Source organism: Suillus paluster (genome assembly GCF_016628075.1).
Source record: "Suillus paluster strain FC165 chromosome Unknown EDB91scaffold_7, whole genome shotgun sequence".
NCBI lineage: Eukaryota > Fungi > Basidiomycota > Agaricomycetes > Boletales > Suillaceae > Suillus > Suillus paluster.
Window position 1 is genome coordinate 176650 of NW_024537567.1, and position 14053 is coordinate 190702.

At 48.9% G+C, this 14053-nt stretch overlaps 8 protein-coding genes across 8 annotated transcripts; 4 read left to right on the plus strand and 4 right to left on the minus strand.

Moving 5' to 3' along the window:
• The first annotated feature begins 32 nt into the window (after positions 1 to 32).
• EDB91DRAFT_1108943 (Sm-like ribonucleoprotein) lies at positions 33 to 855 on the plus strand. The gene is made up of 5 exons (XM_041317593.1): positions 33 to 160; positions 217 to 243; positions 298 to 360; positions 521 to 602; positions 670 to 855. The coding sequence occupies exons 1-5, from the start codon at positions 122 to 124 to the stop codon at positions 720 to 722; spliced, it is 264 nt and encodes an 87-aa protein (XP_041181248.1). The 5' UTR covers positions 33 to 121; the 3' UTR covers positions 723 to 855.
• On the minus strand, positions 856 to 2092 carry EDB91DRAFT_1108949 (Pex12 amino terminal region-domain-containing protein). The gene is made up of 5 exons (XM_041317594.1): positions 2013 to 2092; positions 1886 to 1963; positions 1753 to 1833; positions 1419 to 1702; positions 856 to 1318 (listed from the first exon to the last, which is right to left on the minus strand). The coding sequence occupies exons 1-5, from the start codon at positions 2068 to 2070 to the stop codon at positions 890 to 892; spliced, it is 930 nt and encodes a 309-aa protein (XP_041181249.1). The 5' UTR covers positions 2071 to 2092; the 3' UTR covers positions 856 to 889.
• Positions 2093 to 2177: 85 nt separating this feature from the next.
• On the plus strand, positions 2178 to 2773 carry EDB91DRAFT_1235147 (reactive mitochondrial oxygen species modulator 1-domain-containing protein; the record flags this gene model as incomplete). Its single annotated transcript, XM_041321284.1, has 4 exons — positions 2178 to 2236; positions 2345 to 2416; positions 2466 to 2559; positions 2627 to 2773. 4 exons carry the CDS (start codon positions 2178 to 2180, stop codon positions 2771 to 2773), a joined length of 372 nt encoding a protein of 123 aa, XP_041181250.1.
• A 377-nt stretch (positions 2774 to 3150) lies between these two features.
• Positions 3151 to 4184, minus strand: EDB91DRAFT_1244283 (uncharacterized protein; the record flags this gene model as incomplete). The annotated part of the gene is made up of 5 exons (XM_041322398.1): positions 3151 to 3726; positions 3785 to 3853; positions 3903 to 3947; positions 4001 to 4090; positions 4155 to 4184. 5 exons carry the CDS (start codon positions 4182 to 4184, stop codon positions 3151 to 3153), a joined length of 810 nt encoding a protein of 269 aa, XP_041181251.1.
• Positions 4185 to 4327: 143 nt separating this feature from the next.
• On the minus strand, positions 4328 to 5785 carry EDB91DRAFT_1108962 (trimeric LpxA-like protein). Its single transcript, XM_041317595.1, has 4 exons — positions 5516 to 5785; positions 5352 to 5457; positions 5064 to 5296; positions 4328 to 5015 (listed from the first exon to the last, which is right to left on the minus strand). Exons 2-4 carry the CDS (start codon positions 5360 to 5362, stop codon positions 4726 to 4728), a joined length of 534 nt encoding a protein of 177 aa, XP_041181252.1. The 5' UTR covers positions 5363 to 5457; positions 5516 to 5785; the 3' UTR covers positions 4328 to 4725.
• A 523-nt stretch (positions 5786 to 6308) lies between these two features.
• EDB91DRAFT_1108968 (uncharacterized protein) lies at positions 6309 to 6589 on the plus strand. Its single transcript, XM_041317596.1, has one exon. The coding sequence runs from the start codon at positions 6328 to 6330 to the stop codon at positions 6550 to 6552; it is 225 nt and encodes a 74-aa protein (XP_041181253.1). The 5' UTR covers positions 6309 to 6327; the 3' UTR covers positions 6553 to 6589.
• A 2233-nt stretch (positions 6590 to 8822) lies between these two features.
• EDB91DRAFT_1046376 (thioredoxin-like protein) lies at positions 8823 to 9314 on the minus strand (the record flags this gene model as incomplete). The annotated part of the gene is made up of 2 exons (XM_041313261.1): positions 8823 to 9016; positions 9068 to 9314. The coding sequence occupies 2 exons, from the start codon at positions 9312 to 9314 to the stop codon at positions 8823 to 8825; spliced, it is 441 nt and encodes a 146-aa protein (XP_041181254.1).
• Positions 9315 to 9387: 73 nt separating this feature from the next.
• On the plus strand, positions 9388 to 12179 carry EDB91DRAFT_1108978 (uncharacterized protein). The gene is made up of 6 exons (XM_041317597.1): positions 9388 to 9815; positions 9877 to 10024; positions 10076 to 11066; positions 11117 to 11355; positions 11426 to 11855; positions 11899 to 12179. The coding sequence occupies exons 1-6, from the start codon at positions 9535 to 9537 to the stop codon at positions 11988 to 11990; spliced, it is 2181 nt and encodes a 726-aa protein (XP_041181255.1). The 5' UTR covers positions 9388 to 9534; the 3' UTR covers positions 11991 to 12179.
• Positions 12180 to 14053: the final 1874 nt, after the last annotated feature.

Sequence of the window (14053 nt, forward strand, 5' to 3'; positions counted from 1 at the left end):
TCAAAACACCCGTGAGAAAGTATACCATAAGCAGACCCCCTGCAATCGTTTTGTCCAAACGACCTTCTGCTGAGCTCGTCAGGTTTAACTTTATCCTTACCCGTAAAAATATTCGCCCATCATGTCTGGACGCCAACAAAGAGTATTGGTTCAGCCCATCGTACGTTCCCCCTTTCAAAATCAATTTCTACTCATCGATGATCTTCATTTGCGCAGAATGTGATCTTCAAAAACCTGCAGCAGGTCTGCTTCAGCATGCCAATGCACTCTCCGTTGACACTGACATGACGCATATAGCGAACAAAAGTCGTCATATGGTTGTACGACAACATCGAGATGCGGATCGAAGGGCGTATCATTGTGCGTGCAGCTTCCTGGTTTCGAACTTTTCGAGCGTTGAAGTGCATCTCTGGCAAGGCTACGGCACTCCTCATCTGCGTGACGCGCGGCGATCTTGCTTTTTTCTTCTTTCCTTGAATTGTCTCGCAAGGACCATTGAGCTGACGCTGCATCTTATTAGGGATTTGACGAGTTCATGAATGTCGTGGTCGATGAGGCTGCAGAAGTCTATGTCAAAGACGCCAAGCCACGGCGCGAGCTTGGTGAGATCCCTTATCTTGCTGCATTATGTGAACGCACCGCTCACACCTGCATCTGCATTTGTTGAAGGTCGTATACTACTAAAAGGCGATAACATTACCCTCATCCAACAGGTGGTATGATATGGCTCCGTTCATGTACAATCTTGTCTTTCTGCACACACCGGTATATGATGTGCTCCTACAATGTATCATAATAATTTTGTGCTGCTACTGACGTACCTCAGCAAACGTTCGTGCTGTGCTTGAGGACAACCCAGCAATGTAACAAAACAGACCGCAACATAAAATTATAGATTGTAAATCGGCAACAACCTCGTAAGACTAAGTGCTTGTCTACACAACGGACACTCTGCCTTCTCCCGTCCCCATCCTACTATGCACCCCCAACAGAAAAGGTGCCCACACTCGGTTGCACAGCTATCGGTTCGTTCATCTAAACAAAGTGTGCACGACCTCCCTGCTCGTAGGTGTTGTGGTATCGACATGACATCTAATATTGTGTTCTCGTCCTCTTCCGCTGGCTTCACCTCGGACTCGGAAGCAGAGACATTGAGCAAGGTAGAAACAGGTCGATCGTCAATGAACATCTCATTCATTGAGTCCAGCGAACGCTTCCCTGAGAATTTCTCCGAAGTCGCTTGACTCCTACTGCGCGAAAATGTAATGAGGCGATGGAGGAGACGTATCGCGATGAGTATGCCAAGTAGTGAATATGACTGGTGGGCGAACATGAGGGTTCTCTGGAATGGAAGACACCTGTCACGGAGTATCCAGATCAATATTGATGTCCATTCGAAAATAAGGGACCCAACTCACATGCCGTATCCCTAACAGCCTCTTCACTAAATCATAGTACGTGCCCCGGAGATAAAACACCGCCAGGTTGATCTCCGTCGCTACTTCCAAACATACCTGCAGCGCTTTGAGCAATTCATCTACTCTCGGGCTCAGTGCACCTATCTGGGAACCCCAGCGCGTAAGAATATACGCGGGAAGCGTCGGGAGGAGAATCAGCGCCGCTCTGAGAGAATGCGACGGTGCTCTTCCATCAGAAGAGTATTCCCAGATATCTGTATACTCCTCCCCAAGTGTCTGAACGACTGATGTGCAGTCAGTAAAGGACAAAACCTCGCAGAAGATATGTAGCTACCTCGACCAACGGATAGTCCGTAATACATGAGTTTCACGGCTAGCTCGACCTCTTTGTCCCATCGCGTGAGCCACCTTGTACCTTCCCATTCATCATCAGCCCCAGAGGCAAGGAAAATAATATGAGACCGCACCAAGCCACGATCGCAGGACCGACTCTGCCTGCTCCCTCAACGATGACACGTGAAACAAGTCTCTCTGGTTCGCCCTAACTGTATTCTGATCAGCTTTCCTTAATGTAAAAACAATAAGATGGCGCACTTATTTGAGCCTGCTGAGCCTCGGGAAATGCAGGCAGGTGTGATGACGATGCAGACATGTTCAGCAAACTCGGAGCGCGGAGTCAATTGCAGCTACTCTTTTCCGCCACCACGCTCGCTGGCTAATATTTCACTCTCACTCGTCACCAAGTACTAGTTTACTACGATGCCGCCCGTCCCTGCAGCGCACAGAGCACAAGAACCTTCTACATGGCAAAAATGTACGTCTAGACATAACTATTGAATCCACGAGCAATTTCTTATGCGTTGACAGTGAAGTAGGTTCTAGCTATTCCGTCACATAACCCTTCTCAACCATACCGCTTATACCAGAATGGGCGCGATGATGGGTGGAGGCGTCGGTCTGACCATCGGCTTCATCTTTGGGTCCTATAGCATCCTTCGGTAAGAAGCCATTCAACTTTGAACTTCGTTTTTACTCACAAAAATACAGAAATGGCACCGGTCCTCGAGGATTCCTGGCTACCCTCTCGCAATATATGCTCAGCAGCGCCGCTACTTTCTCTTTCTTCCTTGCTATCGGTTCTGTGCGTATCTTTCCATGAATTCCGATATGCGCGGGACATTGGCCTCTGACATCATCATGGTTCGCAGGTCATCCGTAACGACGCCATGCTACCGCCACACATGGAAGCCGCCCGTCTACAACTCCTTCCGCCTCTTGTACGCTCCAAGGCTGAGGGTGCCATGCTGGTACGCGCACGCTGGGACGCAGAAAAGGCGCGAAGAACAGCTGCGTAGTGCATGTATTGAGACTATGTGCATTGATACATGGTTGGGATGAGATATGAATGATCTAGCTATAGAACATTGCGTATGTTGGGGGCAGTGTGTGGGGTATAACAAAACATGACATGCTGCAAGACCTCGCAAGCGCGCTCCGCGGCTTGTCTCCTCGGTCTATGTATGGTGGACATAGCTAATACCTTAGGTGTCAAACCAATGTCAAATTCAAATCTTCTCCCCTCTCTAGAACCGCAGGTCCGAGGCGGAAGTCAACTCCCGCGTGAGATGAGAAGTGACAGCGACATGTGAGGAGGAACCTAGAGCCATGCAATCTACTATCACCGTCATAACTTGATAGAAGTTGACTTACGCGGAGTAAACGGAGTTAGACGCTATCGGACCACACTCGTCACGCATACCCAGAACCGCTTCAGTCTCCCGCACTTGGTCGGTCTGGAACGACTGCTATGCATATCGACCAATGATGCGGTACGGCCTAAACTATATGGGCCAGATATAGTCGGTCTCGGAGGTGTACCCGGGGTGTTTTTCCACCACCGGGTAAACCATCGACCTGGCTTATCCTTTCTCGGAATCGATGAGGTTGCGAGAGGGGAATGTAGAGGACTTGGTGAATAGTTATAATGCACCGTCGGCGCTTCAACAAACTTCACCGACGGAGGTGACCGCTTTTTCCTGCGAGAAGTCTTTGTTGTAGTTGCAAGGGATATTCCCGAGTCATGTCGTGTGAGAATAGATTTTACAGGAGCGGGAGCTGATTTTGTGTATACGGTCGAGCAGGAGGCTATAGATGATACGCTTTGGCGCGCGCGATGCATCGAAGGCCGAAGTTGCTCCGAATGATATCGCGAATAAGAGGACATTCCTGTGCATGGAGGTGGAGGAATGGAGGACTCGAATAGTATGCTCCGTCTGACGGAGGACTCGTCGCACTCCAAAGGTGGGGTCTACACGGGAATCAGCAAGGGTTGCGGGTTATATGTACAGTGGAGATAAGTGGCACACCAAGACTCTTCGAAGGCTATGCGGCATTGAGGAATAATTACCCTCGAATTCTTCTTCAGGTGTTATGTCCTGACGCTGTGTCAGGAACGCCGCGTGTTGTACTGATCTAACGACCCACTACTAGATCACTCAAGGTGTTAACGGGGGAAAGATCAACAATGGACTGCAAGAACTTTTGATCAGAGGCTGGTATTGCGGCGAGGTGGATGAACTCACATTGACTATAGTATCAGAATCCAGCCAGTCTCTCAAAATGTCGTCGTCGGGTGCGAAAAAGTAGTTGGGCTGTTCGAACTGTTCTGAATGCTTCAAGAGTCGATATATGGTCAGTCTAGCTAATATGACATCAGAGATCCGCAGGGGCGCTTACACTGCAACTGGGTGTTGGAGTGATGGACATGATAATAGTTACAGAGAGTGACAGAGCCAACGGGCATTCTGAGCGCGATTTGAAGGTGTTCGTACACGTTGCAAGGCTATGAGTTAGGAAACGACGCATAAAGATAAGGCTCGGAATACCGGATGTGAGTCATTTTGCAAGGTGGCAAAGGCGTGTTTTTTTGACACGATCGGCAAATAACTCCGGTTGGGTGCAATTACTAAGGCACGTCTCAATAAAACCCTAGATCATACGGTGCAGCAGAAGACCATTTCACACGTAGGACATCGGGTCATGGAAAACGACAGTGGGATCCCATCTTTACGTATACATGCCAGTAAAGTTGTAAACGTCTTCCAGAAATCCAGCGGAAGTCATTACCTTAGAACTGACAAGCGATGATGTGTGCTCACCCTTGAGCTACCCTGCGGATTCACGTACCGGTCTCATTCGTCTATCCCTTCTGATGCCCGTACAATAAAACCCCGCGAATAATAGCCGAAGATCCTCCGTCAGCCAGTGAAGTCCGAGGCTGAGGCACGAAATAACGAGCGCAAAGACGTCAAGCACCATCTCCCCTCCGTAGTCGATTGAACTTCGGTAGCATCTCGCGGAGATACTCTGCATGTTTCAACCTCAAGTCAGCCTCTTGCACCCGTCCTCTTCCACTCCACGTCCTTCTTTCTGCAGCAGGTCCGAAGATAGAGGTGTAGTCGTCGAGAGTCTCGTCGTCGGTGGGAACCACGAGGCATGCAGCACCGATGACACAGTAATCGGATATTCGCACAGTATGGTGGACGCGCGCTCGCGTAGATATGGTGTTGAAGTTTCCAATGGATGGACATTCGACGCCTGTACAAGAAGTTCGTGACTGAAGGCACGAGAGGGGAAAGGACATACGACAGCCAATCTCGAACAAATTGTTGTCACCGACTCTCATTACTTCTTTGCGACGATTAACAATTATTGCAGCTTCCTCAATGATGCAACCCGAGCCGATTACGATGGGACCGGCTATTGCGAAGATGGTAGCTTTGGGGTGTACGACAGTACCTGGTCCGATAGTGATATCCCCCTTCAACTCAACATCTTGGCAGACCACCGCTTTCGAATGGATCGTGAATTTATCGCGGCTGCAAGTTACAGCGTCATCACTGAATGCAGCTAATTATGCACCAGCTAACTTACATGGGTGGCATGAGTTGAAGAAGAGGTAACCCTAACCCTAGGGACGTGAACAACCTCTCTGGCTACATGTTTACGACCATTGTGCTTAGATCTACCAAGCTTAGCCCTGGGTGGATGAATGAATGAAATATCAAAGTAGGCCGAATGCTGTCTGTGGCACTCACCGTGTCCCGCGCAAGTGTCCTTCATGTGCTCGATCAAACATGATGTGCACAATGGCAAGGCCAGTGATTGCTCGTCCCTGTGCTTATCAATGACAACATTCACTCACTTAAGCGTCATATCGTGGAGCTTGTTGTTCCACTCCCCGTCCTTGCGTTCAACGAAGCAGGGAATGAAGCAGTCTTGGAACAATATGACGTAGCGGGAATGAAAAAGAACACACAAAATTCGCGAAGTTCAGCTTGAGAGTCACAGGCTCACATTGAATAGGAGAGGTCTAGGAGGCCGCAGGAGTCGAGCGATATCATTTTTAAACCTGTGTACAGCACGGTGAAAACCGCATGGCCTTGTAAATTGCCAGAATGGTGACCTTGCACTGCTAGAAAATTTTGGTTCCATCACGAAAACTGCAGGGTCTTCGGTGCGTCAAAAGGTGATCTGCACGAAGGAGGAGGCGGAGAGTCAGGGACGTGATGCTGTATACTGTGCTTCACATTTCCTGCATGTTGGTGTCATGCATGGTAGCGTGTATACTAGTCCTACCTCATTTTCGCTGTACGTCATGCATAGTTCAGTCTTTGTGATGTGACTAGCAATGAAATGTCTACCAGTTACTTTGGATAGCGTACAGCACAATATATATAGTGATTCTTCCGCCTAGGCGGTGCCATGAATGGTGGCATTCGACTAATAGGTACAAGAATCAGCCTATAAGCTAAACAACCGATATCCAAAATTTATATAATAGCCCCTATATAATAGAACTGGCAGCAACTTTGCTTCCACCACCACCATCATCCACGATATTTGCATCATGATCGATCATCGTGTAATGGCTATTGTGTTTAATCTCATCATCTTCTCCGGGACACCCGTGTTACTGCTCTTCTTCCCAAGTCTATCGGCCCCGGTCACAGCTACAGTCATGATGATAACTTGGCTGTTCTTACTTTTTCTAGTGAATATATCTACTCCTGATGTTCTCGACCTGGACGGCGCCACGTTTCCAATGTTCCGCGTAGTGTTTTGCGCCTTGTAGATCATCGGGGTTGCCTTGTTAGTATGATGGTTGGGCGGTGAGTTAATTGCATTACTGAGGCACAGGAACGATCTCTGACTAATTTTTATTCTACAGGTCATGTAGCTCAAGATTTCGGATTTGCGGTAATCATCGTCTGGGGATGGTTGTCTACAGTCTCGATAAGAATGGTCTACGAGAGACGGTACTCGGAGATAGGCGATCTTGATTCAGACATCAGGTTCACCGAGTCACAACACCATTTTCAAGTAAGTTTTATTATTCCTGATTAACTATCCCAAGTTGAATACCATTCTTTAAAGCCACCAGAGCCAGAGAAAGCTTACAGGTCTCTTTCAGACTCAACGCCTTGCCTGATCAGGCTTAGCTGTAACAGTGCCCAACCATCCCCAGCCCCCGGACCGTCGACGCATCAGCAAACCGGTGAGCCACCGATATTCCCATATTTTGTACGCCGAAATGCTCTTTCCTATACATGACGTTATAAAACAATATAAAGGAATATAAAGTGATGTAAAGCAATATCTGAGTCTGAACTGAGCGTGAATTGGCGTGATTACATTGCTTTAGATTGCTATATATTACTTTGTATCGTAATTTACAGGAAAGAAGCATTGGGCTTGGAAAATACTACAAAATCTACTAATATCTGAGTCTCACCGGTTTACTGATGCGCCGTCTCAAAACCTTCGAGTTAACGCCTCTTAGCGCTTCTTAGTCCGTCGATAATATCATAGAGTTATGCACTATATTTCACAAGTTGTACCGTTTGTTTACCAAGGTCAAGCACACTTTAAAACGGGAGATTCGTGCGAGTCTGGGGTGCCGTGGCAAATGGCGCAGAGCATTTGGATACGCCTCACTCAGCGAGCATCAGGAAAACGTCCTTAACATGACTCATTTGCAAAATAAGGAGAATCAAGAAAAACTTTTGTTGCTTTGCATAAGGAGAAAGAAGAAGGTCGTCCTTAGAAAAAGGAGATTAATGACTTAAAGCAGTTAAGACAGAGGAAAAGTGGTCAAAAGGTACTAAGCACGACGGAAAACCAATCAACAAGTAGCTCAAGGATCCAGCGAGTTCAATGATGCACGTCACAAATATTCGAGGAAGATGGTATAAGTACTGCGCAGATGTCGTCTCAAGCTGCTGCCGGTGTGAACACAACACGATTAAAACAGAACATAGATGGTAGGGAACGGGATGACAAGGGTGTTAGATCTTGTCAGCGGCGTGTTAATAATGTAGCCACATCGAAAAAGAAACAAAAAATACAAAATCGAATGCGAGACCGTGGATTGACGGGAGGTGGAGGAGCTTCAACACCAGGCGCGGAAAACTCAGATGATGCGCCACTGCGGCGTTGGCGCGTCATAGGAGGTCGTGCCCGCGCGATAATCTCCTTGTCTCCTTGACTCGTTTCTCTGGCAGGTTCTTCATCCTTTCCATGTACGCGATTGTGCCTGTTTCCCAGTTGCCGGCGGAGAAGGCAGTTCCAGTACGACTCATGTTGTTTGTCGACTCGTCGAACGTGAGTGTGACCTTGTAGTTTTTCTTCGTGTTGTCGGAGATCGGCCGGAAGCAAACGACCTTCAGCCACTGGTCAGAAAACAACGACTAGACACTAGAGTCACGGCTGCAGTTGTCAATGCAAGCAGTCTCGTAACCGAGCATTTCACTGTCCAAGGTATCAATCTTCTCATGTCATTCAAATGTGTGGCGAAAACGCGCAAGAAAAGCTCTGATAAAAATGCTCTGGGCCCTGGCACTCATCGTGTTCCGCGCAAGTGTCCTTCATGCCATGTGCCCGATCAAACATGCATGATGTGCACAATGACAAGGCCAGTAATTGCTTGTCCCTATGCTTATCAACGACAACATTCACTCACTCAAGTATCATATCGTGGAGCTCTGGTGTCCCACTCCTCATCATTGCGTTCGACGAAACAGGGATCGAAGCAGTCTTGGAACAATATGACGTAGCGGGAATGAAACAGAACACACAAAATTCGTGGAGTCCGGCTTCAAGTTGAGAGTCACAAGCTCACATTGAATAGGGGAGGTCTGGCCGGCCGCAGGAGTCGAGCGATATCATTTTTAAACCTGTGTACAGCATGGTGAAAACCGCATGGCATGGCATTGGAAATTGCCAGAATGGTGACCTTGCACTGCTAGGAAATTTGGGTTCTATCACGAAAACTGCAGGGTCTTCGTTCTTCCATTAGATGGAGTGATAAACGTACGATACGTATGATTATAGCGGTCGCCCCATCTATATTTTGAACGGGGTGTCGACATGCAGTCCACTCCAAATTCCTCTTGCGGCTTCGGTGGTACTCTCCACAACGCGGCCCTTCTTCAGCGGTTTTATCTTCGCACCCGAGGAATCAAGTAGGAGTTGAACTTTCTTCTCCACACCATTGACTTCGAATTCCTGCAATGGAATGACCTTGTCACGGCCATTGACTGCGGTGAGGTCAGACGAGGTACCATGTCACAAAAAAGACGCCACAGAACCATATAATCCCCTTGCTATTGGCTCATGACCATTGCGCTGCTTGACGACGAATTCTACGTGTGGGTTCTGCCATGCAACGCGCTGGAGGTCATTTGAGATGAAAGTACGAGTATTGGCGGAAGAAGGAAGCTTCTGGCAGTATTCTAGGACTACTTTTCTGACCTGGGGGAGGTACGCAGAGTGTCCATTTGCAGGAAATGAGCGTAGCTGGGCTCTAAGTATTTGTTTTGTTGGTGCGGATATCATGGGGTAGGAGGCGTAGTGTCGGAGTATGAATTGAATACCGGGGAAGATGAGTCGGAGTATGAAAAGAGTACCTCCTCACTTGTCATCGAACTCTGCGTGAGGATTAATATTCTAATTCGACTAAGAACGCGTCGAAGCCCTGAACGCGTTCGTCCCGTAATCAACATTCAAAATCTTAGTCCTTCTTTTTCAACAGGACTCCTTATCCTACATTTTTACTATGGCTCGAGCAACTCGTTCTGCTACACAGCAGCACGAAAAAGATAAACAACCAGATCCAGGTCTGGCTCAACGCGGAAAGCAATCTACAAAGAAACGCAAGCGCGTTTCACTTGCAGACGATGACCAGCCTGCAGCAAAGCAGCATCGTGGCGAGAATGGTATAAAGGAAGAGTCCACGGACGACAAGTTGTCCAAGGGAAAGTTGCCCGAGCTTGACCATGCAGCCGATGTCCCTCTAGACCCTCTCATCGCGCATAAGGTCCTTGAAATACTTGAAATGTGCGTCAAATACTGTCATCATTTCATTACGCCACATGTGCTAACCATCTCCGTTCCACAGGGTTGACTCCCAAGGTCTTCTTGACCGTGTCTTTCCCCTTCCCGCCACAAATCCATCAGAACCCTCCACTTCAAAATCGCAAACGGGATCATATTCTCTTCGTACGCTCCTCACCGAGTCATCTCAGCACCCCCTCAGAGTGCTGCGTGTAAGTTTCCTGCATTCTTCCACCTCGAATTGACTCATGACTAGCTTCTAGTCCGCAGTTCAGAATCTATTTCCAGTAGCTTATCACGCCAGGTCTCGTACGTCCTCCCCTGCTGCACTACAACTACGCTTTTGCAATCTTGCGCTCTCTGTCCTCGACCAGGCATCTTTCCACTCCGTCCCGCTGCCTCTTGATATCGATTCCATAATTCCAGTGGTTTCAGAACCATGTGCTGCAGATGGAGACTCCAAGCCCCCTCTCAGCCCGAGCCTCCCCGATAAACTATCTCACACTGGCCAGGGTAAGAGATATGCTCTCATGCAGCGCCTCCCGTCCGGCACTTGGTGGTCATCCCTCGGCTCAGACCTCTTGACCGACTCAAAAGAGTTCAAAGACCTCCAAACTGCCAACGCAGAACTCGTTGCAATCCTCCCGTCACCTTCGTCTCTTGCGTACTCCGACGGCGACTCCAAGTCGACCATTACCCTCACAGACACGCAAGCTCCGATGAAACTGGGTGCATACGTACAGAAGAAGCCCCCAGGACATCGGTTGAAGCTTCCCGGCCCCCGGCACGTGAGCTGTGGGTCATTTTTGGACTATGGTCCATATGCAAGCTTCGCTCCAACTTTCGATCAGGAAGGAGTGGAGATTGGACGAGAGGCGCTTGGGGAGGTCTTGTGGGGATGGGAGCATAGGAAGAAGGCTTGGGCTGCTGAGGAGGCCGCACAATGGTTGCCTATGCCGGGGTTGAGTTCAACGGAGGGAGACAAGGGGCAGGAAGAGTTGAGTAACGTCATTGAACCGTTACGTGATGAGAGTTGGAATGACGACGAAGAGGTTTTGGAAGGTCTGCTATCGAAAGAACAGGTTTCCTCCTTAAAGTCTGTCCTCAAGAGCTTAGAGTTGGAGAGTGCCGTTCAGGAGCTACTGGATCGGAACACAAAGGCTCTAAGGCGATTAGAAGAGCTTCAGAAACAACGTCTGATGAAAGAAGGGGGTTTCCATCCAGTGGAAGAAGGTTCAGAGGAATGGGATACTGGTGAGGGCACCCTGGACGGATTCTGCTGCCAGACTTACATTTCTTTGCAGCTCAAGGCATTCTCGAGTCACTCACCTTACTGGCATCCCTACGACCCCGACAGTCAGGGAGCGATGACGTACCACTCATTCCCTCCCCCGCCACACTCCACAAACTACATCGCACGCTTCCGGTTGCGCCCTCACAAGGCTGGTACGGTACCCTGCCTACAGGTCGTGCAACAGCTCTCCGCGACAATTCAACACTCTACATCAAGTCCACCGCCACTGCGGTACCTTCTCAGACACCAGTCGCACCTACGCCCACCCCTGCAACTCCTGCTGCCACTACCTACTGCCGCAACACCCGCAGTTGCACAGAACTACCAATACTCGTATAACTATGCGGCTGCAGGCTACCGTGGCGGTTATCAGTACAAGCCAGGACAGACACCCTCGTACTATCCAGCTTCATATGGTACACAAGGGCAGACCCAGGCTGCCACACAATATTATGCTAACCAGCAATACGCAGCATCAGGGCAACAGCAATACGCTTACTCTTCCTGGTATCAGTACCAGCCTCCAACGCAGACAGCTGCCACGGGTACGACCTCTGGGCAGGTGACACCCCAGACAGGCGCAGCTGCAGCTGCGACACCCGCAACGATCCCGACGAGTTATGCAGGGTTCTTCAGTAACACTGCACAGGCCGGGCAGCGCGCAGTGGCGAACACCGTCACTGCAAAACCACCGCAGGCTGCTGCAGGAACGATATGGGGCGCGGGAACAGCTGGCACGAGCAGGCTACGTGCCTCCGATACTCCCCCCGCACATGCGAACTGCTGCGGCAGGTGGTACCGCACAGCAAGGGGGGTATGCTTATCAGCCCAATTATTATGGGGCATATCAGCCTCAGGCTGCAGCTGCGTCTCCTGCGCAGTGATATTGGTTCTGTGGCTGTTTGGATTTTGTTTATGACTTTAGCTTCAAAATTACATTCTTTGCGTTCACTGGCTGCTGCCTGTGTTTTTGTTGAGGCATATAGTATGCGCTATGTAGTAGATTCGAGGTGTCATGAATATCAATTAATTGATTAATTGAAGTTTGATAGTCTGCACCACCGAGAAGTCGGAAAGTCGACACTGGGTCATGCTCAAAGACTTGAAGCTGTCGGGCATTGAGATCACCACTGAAAACCTCATAGCTTCCCATGGCGTTTCCCCAACTCTAATAGTATTACTAATAGGAGAACCTATCTCATTCACTAGGAACATGCCTGGACTCATGTACTTCTGATCTTAAGCTTCAGCATATTATGGGCCTTCGTAGGGATTCTTCATATGAGGATTCAATTATTTCCACCACTTGGTACCACCTGGCGCCAACCACGTTCAGTTTCGCACCCCAAGCCTTTGCGCTGCTCGGAGCCTTCACATCCGAAGAAGTCTTTGGCCCCAGAGATGCCTTCGTTACTAGAAATATTTACCTTCATCACCAGAGACACCTTCGGAAGTTCGCCTCCAACACACACCTACCACTGCAGCCTTCAACACACCCTTCGCAAAACCTCAAATTGAACATGTCTCACTTTCTTGTTCTTATGGTGATGATACTGCTAGCTTCAGATTGTAATTTCTCATCTTTGTCCCCCCCTGCCTGGCAGCATCCTTGCGATACATGGTTCCATTGTACAAACTGCAGCTGGCGAGGTTTAAGGAGGGCTGTAAGCATTATGCTAAGGCCCATGATAGCCGCATGATGGGGGCCCTGGAGTATCGGATATACGATCCAGTCAAGTTCAATCAGACTGCTCAGGCTGGGACGCAAAAGCGCAACAGGTGGTATCATCGGGGTAAGGAGAGGGCTGGGTCTCGTCAAAGAAGGAAGTGAAGGACAGTAGGCAAACAAGTGGTTGAGGTGATGACCGTTCATCAACTTCAGAATGCCCTGGACGATAACCTTCAGGAAATAACCCTTGCTTACGAGTCAGGCTGGACTCGCCTCCCAGAGAAATACTATGCAAAAACGGAGTGGCCAGAAGCAGAGACTATCGCACCATTGATCAATGACGATCAAATCTTTCTCATCTTGTATCGTGAACTGTACTACCGAGTCGACATGTGTACTCAAGACTTCAGCCCAACGTAGACGACCGCTTCCACTCCTATGAGAATAGCTGCGAGTTGTTTAACTATCTCCTTAGTATGTGTATCCCTGATGCAGAGTTGGAGAGCTGTTATGATGAGTTTTGTCATCGGGTGTCTCCTTCCTCCTATACTGATCCTTCATAGCTCCTCTGACTATATCTTCATTATGCAGTCCCAGATGCTCCGAAAATGAAACTCTTCTTCAAGAGCGCGTCTTACAAGCGTTTCGCAGAGGCTATCTGAGGGAGTTTGGAAAGAGGGCGATGTCGGTGCGTCTTTCTTTGTGTCTCTACTTCGGACTTTGTTCTATAGGCGCGATGAAGGAGCACCAGCACTTCCCCTCACTTTTGAGATAGTCCTTCTTGAGAGGCTTTCGTGCATTGCGCTGGACAGTTGGGAACGACCCAAGGTCGAATATATCTGTCGGAGACGCGTCAGAGATACTGATGTGGTTTCCCTGACTTGATTTGTGACAGCAGGTCGCGTCAGGCATAATTCCCGGGACGCCCATTACCGCCACGTTAATATCCTCAAATTCATCCATGACAATGCTGCCCCAGTGACGACTCTGGTGTTAGCGTCTGGTCCATGGCAAAGTCTGTTGCAAATTTGTTGTCATTGTCATGTTGTTAACAGCAATAATGGTGATTCAAACTTGTCGACGACGAAACGCAAGAGCCGTGTTAGGTACGGGCTGGAAAACAGTAGCATCCCACGTACAAAAGAGTCGCAACCGTATTTAGCAAAGCCACAATCCCCCATTGGCTGTCACCGAAGTTCAGTCGACTGTATTGACGAAGCAACCCATTCTCAACTTAAAATAGCGTGTCCCAAGCATGTGCAGTATCCTCACCGGACA

Excerpts from the sequence above, each read along its gene's own strand:
- EDB91DRAFT_1108943 (XM_041317593.1), top strand. The coding sequence starts at position 122 with ATGTCTGGACGCCAACAAAGAGTATTGGTTCAGCCCATC. Across the intron at positions 244-297 it reads TCTTCAAAAACCTGCAGCAG|CGAACAAAAGTCGTCATATG; the intron begins GTCTGCTTCAGC and ends TGACGCATATAG. Across the intron at positions 361-520 it reads GGATCGAAGGGCGTATCATT|GGATTTGACGAGTTCATGAA; the intron begins GTGCGTGCAGCT and ends GCATCTTATTAG.
- EDB91DRAFT_1108949 (XM_041317594.1), bottom strand. The coding sequence starts at position 2,070 with ATGTCTGCATCGTCATCACACCTGCCTGCATTTCCCGAGGCTCAGCAG. Across the intron at positions 1,834-1,885 it reads GGTCCTGCGATCGTGGCTTG|GTACAAGGTGGCTCACGCGA; the intron begins GTGCGGTCTCAT and ends ATGAATGGGAAG. Across the intron at positions 1,703-1,752 it reads CGGACTATCCGTTGGTCGAG|TCGTTCAGACACTTGGGGAG; the intron begins GTAGCTACATAT and ends ACTGCACATCAG.
- EDB91DRAFT_1108962 (XM_041317595.1), bottom strand. Across the intron at positions 5,016-5,063 it reads TTTGTTCGAGATTGGCTGTC|GCGTCGAATGTCCATCCATT; the intron begins GTATGTCCTTTC and ends CTTCTTGTACAG.
- EDB91DRAFT_1108968 (XM_041317596.1), top strand. The coding sequence starts at position 6,328 with ATGATCGATCATCGTGTAATGGCTATTGTGTTTAATCTCATCATCTTC.
- EDB91DRAFT_1108978 (XM_041317597.1), top strand. The coding sequence starts at position 9,535 with ATGGCTCGAGCAACTCGTTCTGCTACACAGCAGCACGAAAAAGATAAA. Across the intron at positions 9,816-9,876 it reads GTCCTTGAAATACTTGAAAT|GGTTGACTCCCAAGGTCTTC; the intron begins GTGCGTCAAATA and ends TCCGTTCCACAG. Across the intron at positions 11,856-11,898 it reads AGCTGGCACGAGCAGGCTAC|GTGGTACCGCACAGCAAGGG; the intron begins GTGCCTCCGATA and ends CTGCTGCGGCAG.